The sequence below is a fragment of the Phaethon lepturus genome, unplaced genomic scaffold (assembly GCF_000687285.1).
Source record: "Phaethon lepturus isolate BGI_N335 unplaced genomic scaffold, ASM68728v1 scaffold54130, whole genome shotgun sequence".
Lineage (NCBI taxonomy): Eukaryota > Metazoa > Chordata > Aves > Phaethontiformes > Phaethontidae > Phaethon > Phaethon lepturus.
In genome coordinates, this window is record NW_010513648.1 from 3949 (window position 1) to 13954 (window position 10006).

A 10006-nucleotide genomic window follows, 5' to 3' on the forward strand; every position below is an offset into this window, starting at 1 on the left:
CATCTGCATATCAACACTATGATGGAAAAAGGACTCACTCAAAGATACACCCTAATCTGAACAGCTTGGGGCAATTGCATGAAAAACAATTGTATGCAAATGTCTGTGTATATGGGATAATAAAACCTCACCTGAGCAGTTTTGCTTTGCTCTGCAGTGAATCTAGAACTTCGATTTTTTTATTCATGGCAGAAATTTCCTGCTCAAGATTCTCCCGTGTGACATCCACTTGCTGACACAAATGAGCAAATGTCCCAGCAAGCTCTCTATGAAGCAAGGAGAATAGTTGGATATGACCAAAAAAATCAAGGAGCAAATTCAAGGAATATCCCTTTGATATACAGTGATGATGATACTGACTCGGATGTTCATCTTTCCACTTCTGGACAAGAGTATGTTAGAGCATAAGAGCAACTTGATTTGAGAGATGGAAGTACATTAAGACTAACGCTTAACAGCACCCAAATACTACATCAGTGTTTAAAAAAACCATAATATTCTTTTAAAACACATGTATCATACATTTTAAAATCTGGAAGTCAATATGCAGACTTATCTTGTTTTAACAGGGAATATCATCAAAATAAACACCCAAACAACAGAATTTAGAAAAGGTTTTAGCTGAATATAGGCAACTCACTGTTGGACTTGGTGGCTGCAATTAGAACCTGTATAACTGACGATAAGCTGCAATTTCTCACCAGCATACTCTACAAATTGCCGTTTGAAAGCTCTCTCTTTTGCTTTTGTGGTCCAGGTGAGGCGCTCGTATACATAAAGGAGCCCATAAAGACCAAAAGACAGAGCAATCAGTCTCCAACCCACAGCCTTCCAGACCTAAAAAAAACCACAAGGAAAAAAGAAATGACATGATCATCTTTTAGGAATGATGCTAACACCTAACAATGGTGCACAGACCACTGCACTTATAGTCTAGGCACTTGAAAATGAGCCAGACAGATAACCCTGACTTGCAAGCGGTTTCACTGGTTAGACAGCTTACTACTTGACGTCCAGTCTACAAAATAAAAATACCTAACCAAACTACTGGGGTTCTGTATGGGTTAACCTTTCCGGCACACTGAAAATACATCTGCAAGTGCAAACAAATTTTGTCTGGTTCACAGAAGTAAAAGATGTTTTTAAGCAACCATCTCCCTTTTGAGAAGTCATCCACCTGTAGACACAGAGACACTAGAACAGCACGTAGGTATGGAACTGGCACTACAGAAATTTAGATTCTTCCTGCAAAAGGAACTGGAGTTACCATGCAACTTGAGTTAGATCTCTTATGCCTCTGCAGTTTGGGGAGATTTGAGATTCAAAACATCCATTATTTTCAAAAGACTAAAAAGCAGCAAGTGCTGATTTTCTCTGAAACAAATTAGACATACTATCTAAAACTAGGTGCTCTCCTCCCCTTCCAGGAGGGAACATACACATGATCAGAGAGAGGCTCTTGGTAGATACTTCTGTCCTGACTCCTCTGTAAATGGGAAAAGAAAAATACCGAATTTTCTTTTGTTCTCAACAAAAGAATCAAAGACTATTTAATGCTTTTGTAACATGCTTCGAAGGGTTATCTGCACAACAGCCCTGGCTCCAAGCCTAACCATTATGCAAAATAAGCTCAATATTTATACTCAAATGGAAGATCAAAGGAGAAGTATTTCACTATCTGTGAATAGCAAATATCTACAGAACTCAGCAGTGCAAGCACTTTTCAACTCAGTGCTCCAACTTTATTTATATAAATGCTGCTCAGATTGTCAACGCACCACGCCACCAACCACGATGATACCCATAGAAGTTCGGGAAGTTAGTGAGGCCAGTCCAGTCACCATCGACACCATAAGCTCTTCCTGGGTCATAGAGCCCTGAGGCAAAGGAGGCAGACTGGGATTTGCTGGTGTTAAAGGGCGTTGAACCTAATTACAAAAGCAGTGACAAAAACAAAACAAAAACAAATCCAGAGTAAGAGAAGGCAAGCCACCACCCGTGCCACTAAAAAAACTCCAGCAGCCTGAAATGATAAATATAACATCTACCCTGACCACTCAAGATGGTATCTTACCTGGTCATTATAGCCCATCAAGGCGCGACGACCATTCTTTGGTCCCAAAAATCTGTTCACCAGCATTGTCCATCCAAGAGAGAAATGGAATTCTATGTCCTCTTGGAAGTCGGCACAAAGCTTGTCACAGTTCAAATCATAGCTGAGCATGAAGCACTGTCGGGGAATTAACATGTCTATCTGGCCCCGCAAAGAGACTGGGAGAAGGGGTTTTAAACCATCTGCACAAACAGAAAATAAAAACATTCAAAAAATGGCTATTGAGTTCACAAGAACTGGGCTTGTACTCTGTAATCAGGGTGGTTACGGGTTGTTCCATCCTCCACAGTTATTTTTCTTAGTACCTTAAATTTCCTAAAGCCAAGCATGTTGCAAAGCCATCATGAATTGCTATTCGATTCTTAGTTCTTCAGATCAACTCAGAAGGAAATCTTTCCATGGACCCTCCTAACTCCTTACAGGTAGCTGGTGAAGTTTTACAGTTTAGTGATAGCTGGGAAAACAGAATCTGAAGGCCAGTTCTAGAAGTGTTTAGGCACCATACTCCTATTAAAGCTTATATTCAGACAGGCACCTACTTACATGTCATTCACATTTCATTAGGATCTTGGGTCTGAGAAACTCTCAAGTTTCCAAATTCACAGTTCTTCTCTGTCATGAGAATTAAGCTGATTGTATATATTCATTAGCAAATCACTGCACAACTTCAGACACGGAGTGGAAAAAGCAGGGGTAACAAGTCCTCTACAAAACAGCATTACTAATCAAGATGGAAACTAAGATGATGCCAGCTGCATATCAGCCATCAGATTAAAGAGAAATCTAGAACATCTACCTAGTTATTTTGCACTTGTGGTTGAGCCCTAGCCAGCAACTAAGCACCAGGCAGCTGCTCGCTCACTCCTCCTCCCCCAGGGGGACGGGGGAGAGAACTGGGAAAAAACCTCGTGGGTTGAGATAAAAACAGTTTAATAGGACAGCAAGAGAGAAAGAAACAACGATAACAACAATAATAATAATACCGACAAAGGAATGCACAAGAACAAGTGATGTGCAATACAGCAATTGCTCATCACCCAGCGATCGATAGCCCGTCCCCAAGCAGCGATTTCCGCCCCCCGGCCAACTCCAGTTTATGTACTGGGCATGACGTTGTATGGTAGGGAATATCTCTTTGGCCAGCCTGGGTCAGCTGTCCTGGCTGTGTCCCCTCCCAGCTCCCCGTGCACCCCCAGCCTTCTTGCTGGCAGGCCAGCCCAAGAAGCTGGACTGTCCTTGACTACTTAGCAACAACTCAAAACATCAGCATGTTATCAACAGTTTCTCATCCCAAATCCGAAACACAGCCTCATGCTAGCTTCTCTGAAGAAAACCAGGTCTATCCTGGCTGAAACCACAACAGCACTACAGTTAAAAGGAAAAAGAAAGGGAAAGATTGCTCACTGAACTGACCTATCATTTCTTGCTGCATTGTCTGCAGGGAAGCTGTGATTGCATTGGAGCAACGATCTGACATGTTACGGCCCAGGCCTTCCTCAATGTGTTTATGCAGTTCCTGACAAACAAAGAAAGGTTTATTAAGCTTAAAATAAACATAGGTAAGATGCATGCTGGCAGAGTTTGCCAGTTAAAAAAAACCTCCCAAAACAGGAGCACGCATTCTCTCTGCCCACCGTTCTAACATTACTTTCATTTTTTTCCCCATTCTTCAGTGAAGGAGAGGAAAAAGTAGATCAAGAAATCGCAGATGTACTCTGCGGTCTAGAAAAAGTTCTGTTTGATCAATACAATGTGATACATCATAAGTGTATCAGGTTATCACTGAGATTATTAAAAAAAACCCCACATATTTTTTTTTTTTTTTTTAAGATGATCACTTTTTACAGAAGCTATCCAAATGCAAGATACATTCTAACAAAAGATTTTTCACAATATGAAAAGCTTAGCTCCTATCCTAGTTGGAAGAATGTCAAGCACCTCAAAGACCTGGCATAATTACTGGCTCAGAGAAAAAAAAAAAAAGCCTCTTTAAATTGCTTAAGCAACCTGTAAGAAGCAAACACCACTTACACTCTTGTAAACTTTAAGAACTACTTGCGATGGATGGAAGTCAGCTTGGTATTCATCTACCAACACTGAAAGCCGTCTGATTTCTTCTGCCATTGCATTTGACACCTAGAGAAACAGCACAGGACAGAGTTTCTATATATTTTGTCCTAGGGAGAGATGGAAAACCACCACTGAAGGAAGACATGCATTTCTTAGTAAGCACTACTGAACACTAGGCACTATGATGGTGCAGTGCCATGTGGCCATTTTGTGCCAACTGCAAAATGCAGTATTGGTGACTTGCAAACAAGGATGGCCGTGAAGTATGTACATCTATGCTCTGCCTAACAATACAGACAGGAAAAGACTGAGGCAATACAAGACTTGTGAGAAATGAACACACCTTTTCTGCATATTCGTAATAGTAAAAATGGCATGTTGTTGACAGTAAGAAGACTGACATTATTCTAGATTAAAATAATAAGGAAGCTTATCTGAAACATTTTAGTATTTTAGGAAGCATTTAAAACTGAAATATAATAGCAATAATAATTCAAATATTAATCAAAATCTCATTATTTATTTAAAGCATCTTATGAGTCTCAAAGTTTCCTCCAAGTATTCTACTTTTCATTTCATTACCCCAAGGAAAAAAAGAAAAAAAAAAAGAAAAGAAAGACTTCTTCTGAAAATATTTCTTCTCTTCCCATTTGTAACTCCGACATTTCTTGTACTTCAAACATTTGTCAGCACTTTGCATTTTTCCCACAATGCTGGTAGCTGTTTCAGACAATCTCTTTTTCTGCAGCCACTCCTCCTTACCTGCCTCTCCACTTCTTCTGTGATCTGTTTTATTTTCCGCTTGTAGTCTTGAGTAAGGAGCTCCAGCTGTTTGTCAATAAAACCTAAACGTTCCTGTCGCTCCTCTCGCATTTCCAGACAGTAAACTCTAGTGAAAAAAAGGGCCTATCAAAAAGCCAGATAAAATTCATTTTTGATCTACAAACACCATTTGAATTCCAGAAATAAGACAGACCCTCCTGCCCAAGAACAAAATGTGTCAGTATCTACAGTATATTACATACACATGGCACAGGACAAAAAACAAGAGGTTCTTCTCCCAATACCTTCACAATTCACTAGAAGCAAGACATACAACAGCATGTGTCCTTCCCACTCCCAAACATGCTGTATTCTGCTTTGCATTTTAAATTCTCATATTCCCTTATATTTCTCACAGAATACAAGCTTCAGTCACACAAGTCCCAAGCATGAGCTCTCCTCACCGCTGTTCCTGGGCAGAAATATGCACAGAATCCATGATGAGACGAACATCTTCCGCAATCTGCTTTGCTCTCACTGTATGTTGCTCAAATTTCGTTTTTACTGCTGACTGTGAGATACATTCCTGTATACAAAAAGGCAGCCAAGATTAGCAGCAGGCAGAAGCATACTAACACAACTTCTCTTCCTGTGTAATCTATTTCCAAAATGTGTTCCCACCGTGTTTATAAACTCTACTCTCCTGCCTTTCAGGAGTAGAATCTAAACAGGTTAGCACACGTAACGCTCACCTCAAATCTTCTCTCGAAGTTCTGAAACTCAAACATTCTTACTTGAAATCCATCTGCCAATGCTCCACCTGAGAGAAGGAAAGTATGAAACAACCACTTAAGTTTTGAGAAAGCAATCAGATGTTGGATGTCAGGAAATGCTCCTGCTTTACCTTGAAGTCAATGGAAAATGCTGCTAAATCACCCCTTTGTTTTTGACTGCTCTGTGAATAATCTGACCCACCCCAGTTTTATCCATTTTTTGGAACAAGATATTACCTATTTTCTTCCCTGATATCACCTATTTTCTTCCCTGTAAGAAAATGGAACGTTTCTGTTAGCTTTCCTCACCTCCTTCTGGCATCCCTTGAGCCCTCTGAATTCTGGCATTCAGCACTTCTTTTGCTGACACAAAGAAAATTCGATCCCCTGCCTGTGCTCGATCCACCACACCCAGCTCATCTACCAGGAAACTGGTACATCGCTCCATGTGCTGTCGACGCACCTGAAGGATAAACAGGATAAACCCCACATGCAGTTAAATCCGCTTTATGCTCCACCTCTTAAAGATTAGACCAGGCACCCAGAGGCCCTCTGCTGGTCTAAGCTACCAATGCAAAAGAATGAGAAAAAAAACTCTGCTGTTTTATAGAATGTTTTATAGAATCTTCCAGAGGTTATCCAAGAGATCTAACTTCAAGAAGCCCCTGTGAAAGTCTGGATTTCCAACTCGGAAGTTTCAAGAGTCATGTCTTGATCACTAGTATATACTCCCTCTAGTATCTACACTATGGTAATAAAAACCCAAACTGTAAAGCAATCACATACAACACTTTATGATTCTACCCGCAAGGACCAGAGTCAAAATGGACTCCGTAATATCCATGCAAAGAGAAGGAATTTAAACACATCACAAACCTCTTCCATGTATTCTGGTTCAGAGGCAGATGCATCCCAGCGGTTATTTAAAATAAATATATTGGGTCGAGACAGACGTTCATTCACCTTGTGAAAGAACTGTTTCTCCTAAGCAAAATGGAACAAAACCTCTTAAGATTAATATGTCAAAATTTTTTAACTTTTAGCCAAATTCACTGAACAAGCGGAGTCAAACATACAGTTTGCATCAATGTTGATTCAGAATTTGCCACCAGGACAAATACATCAGCATCTAGACAGAATTTGTCAATCCAACTGTCCAGTTCTGTGGTTACATCAATGCCAGGGCTAGCAATAAAAAGAGAACAGACATTACTATGCTGTGGAAGCAGCAAAAACAGAATTTAAAAAGTTAGTAAGAAGTGTGTTTCAGCTTTTCAGGGCACTAATTTCCCATGTCTGAGCTACACTGTCCTGATGTGACACAGAGTACAGACTAAAAGGAAGTACCAACCAAGGGAAACTCTGACTGCTAACTACAGCAAAGGACTTTAGTCACTGTCATAGATTAAAACAGGGTCAATTTCCTTGATATTTGTTAAATTTGTATTTGAAGACATTTCTGTAATTAATCTGTGATAAGCAGGAAAGAAAGATATCTCTCACCTGTCCATCAGCACCAGGTCATCCTTTAGAAGAGGACATTTGGAATTGGGCCACATTACACTGACTAGGCTGCCAGCATTCAGAAGTTCATCCTGATGAAGGGCATGAGCCAGCTGGTTTACTGTCTATTAAAAAGATGGATAATTTATAACATTTCCTATATGCTAAGTCCCATTAACACAATTATCTCCCCTTCACATCTGTTCACAGACAATTTAAGATAAAACCCAACTGCAAATCACTTTCTCCCTGGGAGTTTTTCCACACAAAACTTGCTTGAGTCTCCTAGTCAAAACGCAACTGCCTAGCAAGAGTTGATGAGAAATCTTCCTGTCAAGAAGGGCTACTGAGGAATTATCAGGAAGTCTGTGCCTTCTGTCAGTCATACAGAGCTCAAAAATTCCTGAGGCATCGTTTTGGTTCCCTGCTATCTATAACAAATACAACATATCATCTTTTTCATCAAATGAACAAGTTCCATCCTGTAACTTGCTCCATTCCTCCCTTCCTACATCTAACAGTAACCTGTTCTTCATCTCTACTCTTCTAATGATTAAAACCCTTAACTGTGAAATTTATTCACAGTACTTTAATTTTCTTGTCCCTTCCCTTTCCTGGCACTTCTGAAGAGCTCTTCTCCTTTACCTGATGTCTAGGGAAATTGTACCTTAACACTCTTCTTTTCCTCCGAGCCCTCAGTAAGCAGGAAAGCTTCATGTCCCTCTGTCCCTTCTACACGCAGGAAACAGTTAGTGGTGTGTCCAATTCCTGAAGGAAGGACTTTGTCCCACAGCATGGCATTTATCACAGTGCTTTTCCCATTGCTTGTCCTAAAGTCAGATAAAACAATGGAAGGAGCTAGACTTCTGAGATTCAGGTATACTCATTTTGATATTACAGAGAGCAAGTTCTCTAAACTCAAGCAGTATGAGAAGTATTAACAATTTAGGTGTCATAGGCAACTTACAAAAAGACTTTTCTATTTTTTTATTTTAAGAACTCTTCCAAATTAAAGAATTATGTGCTACAATATTTGTTTTTAATTTACAAGAGAACTAGTACCAGGGACATGAACATTACAAGCAAAAGCTGGAGCACTAGTGTTTCTATAAATATTTTTTACTGGCTACAACCCTAAGATGCCAGTTGCTTTACTGAGTGGGCAGCGTAGGCAACATAAGCACGTGACTCACCTTCCAAAAAAAGCTACTTTCATGTGTCGTCTTGCCAACACTTCACTAATGCCACTGACTTTTGACAGGTAGCCTTTGACTTCCAGTACCTGCTCTTCTGTGGTGACAGGGTCAAGCTCTATGTTCCTGTGTGTTTCTAAAATCAAAATACATGACATCTCTGAATTCCAGAAGTCATCTGGATCAGTACTGGGTCAAACACCTCTTGATGATGTAACACACGTAACTAAATGCTTATCTGTGTCCCAAAGACCATATGGGTAATCTTGATACATGCAATTACACCCTGACGCAGTTTTGTATCAGCATTTATCATCTGGTCTCTTTTGTGTATCTAATAACCATTCTCATCCTTAGGAACGCCTTAAACAGAACACAGCCAACACTTCAAACACTCCAACACCTTTAAAAAAAAAATCTTTTGTCTGTGTCTTAAGCTGTTAAAGCCAATTACTGTCATATGCTACATGTCACTAGCAATGGCATGCCTAGGCAAGAATATTGAAAGAATTATAGGCAAAAAACCTAAAGGGCCTTGTACAATTTATTAAAACACACCCAAACAACATAAAAACCAAGCATAGGTCATTAAGTAGCTCATTTTCATAACATGTGTGAACTTGTAAGCTTCAAAATATGAGCCCTGAACTCCACCCAAATTCAATAAAAAACTTTGTTTTTCTCATAAATATTGATATATAAACAGATATGCATGTATAAATAAGCACAGGTCTTCCAGCACCGTTTAACTGAATGGGTGTTTTTTGGTGTGTGTTTGGGCTGACTGTATGTGGGCAAAGCACTGTTACAGGCTTGTAGTTCAAGAACTCAGCTTACCTTCCAGGAATGAGGAGCTCTCATTGATGTATGCAGCCAACTGTTCAAAGATACCATTGATTTTCTTCTTTGCAGTGACAAAATGTTTAAGCGGAGAAGCATTTACCTCAGCCATGTGTCTTTTATCCTTCTTCACTGCAACTATTGACTTGGAACGAGTAAACAACAGGGACATTGCGCTACAGGGAAAAATCCAGTACATAAAGGTGGCTCACTAAGGGCCAACAGCTAGTCAGCTAAGCACCCTACAAAGAACTAGATAAATACACATTTTAGAAACAACCTTCTTTCTTTCACAAAGAAGTTGTTCCACTTTCCACAATTAGAAATTACTCAAATATCAGAAACAAAAAAATCCATCCTTCTGTCTCCCTTCCAATAAACAGGCCCCCAGTGATCACTTCTCCCCATCCTCTGCTTACTTTCAGGATGAGAGTTACGTTTTCACAAGTCGGGCATGGTCAGCTCGAGTCCCTCTTGAACATGAACGACGGCAGTCTTCCTGCCTTCTCCCTCGCCCTGGCCAGACTCCGTCCCGCAGCTCTTTCAGCGACGCCGAGTCCAGCCTGTCCCCGTCCCTGCGGCAGAGGGACCAGGGGATGAGGGACACAGACTGCCGAGCTACCTGATCGGCCAGGCTCTGCTCCCCCGCCATCCCAGTGCCCAGGGGATGCACTGGGCAGATGCTCCGAGCGGCCGCCGTCGCCTTCTCCTCAGAGCTCTGGCGGGCCGGGCGACGGCCGGCGCGCGCGAGG

The 10006-nt window shown here is 40.7% G+C and overlaps 1 protein-coding gene across 1 annotated transcript in view; it reads right to left on the reverse strand.

Moving 5' to 3' along the window:
• MFN2 (mitofusin 2) overlaps positions 1–9426 on the reverse strand; it is a 10300-nt gene extending 874 nt beyond the window's left edge. The window contains exons 1-16 of the mRNA XM_010290508.1: positions 9252–9426; positions 8415–8550; positions 7889–8051; positions 7222–7346; positions 6795–6903; positions 6595–6702; positions 6028–6181; positions 5698–5765; positions 5410–5531; positions 4946–5072; positions 4145–4249; positions 3527–3629; positions 2075–2295; positions 1779–1928; positions 641–837; positions 132–266 (exon numbers count right to left, since the gene is read on the reverse strand). Of these exons, the coding sequence (XP_010288810.1) occupies positions 132–266; positions 641–837; positions 1779–1928; positions 2075–2295; positions 3527–3629; positions 4145–4249; positions 4946–5072; positions 5410–5531; positions 5698–5765; positions 6028–6181; positions 6595–6702; positions 6795–6903; positions 7222–7346; positions 7889–8051; positions 8415–8550; positions 9252–9426 (2198 nt within the window). The remainder of the gene's footprint in view (positions 1–131; positions 267–640; positions 838–1778; positions 1929–2074; positions 2296–3526; positions 3630–4144; positions 4250–4945; positions 5073–5409; positions 5532–5697; positions 5766–6027; positions 6182–6594; positions 6703–6794; positions 6904–7221; positions 7347–7888; positions 8052–8414; positions 8551–9251) is intronic.
• Between the last annotated feature and the right edge of the window lie 580 nt (positions 9427–10006).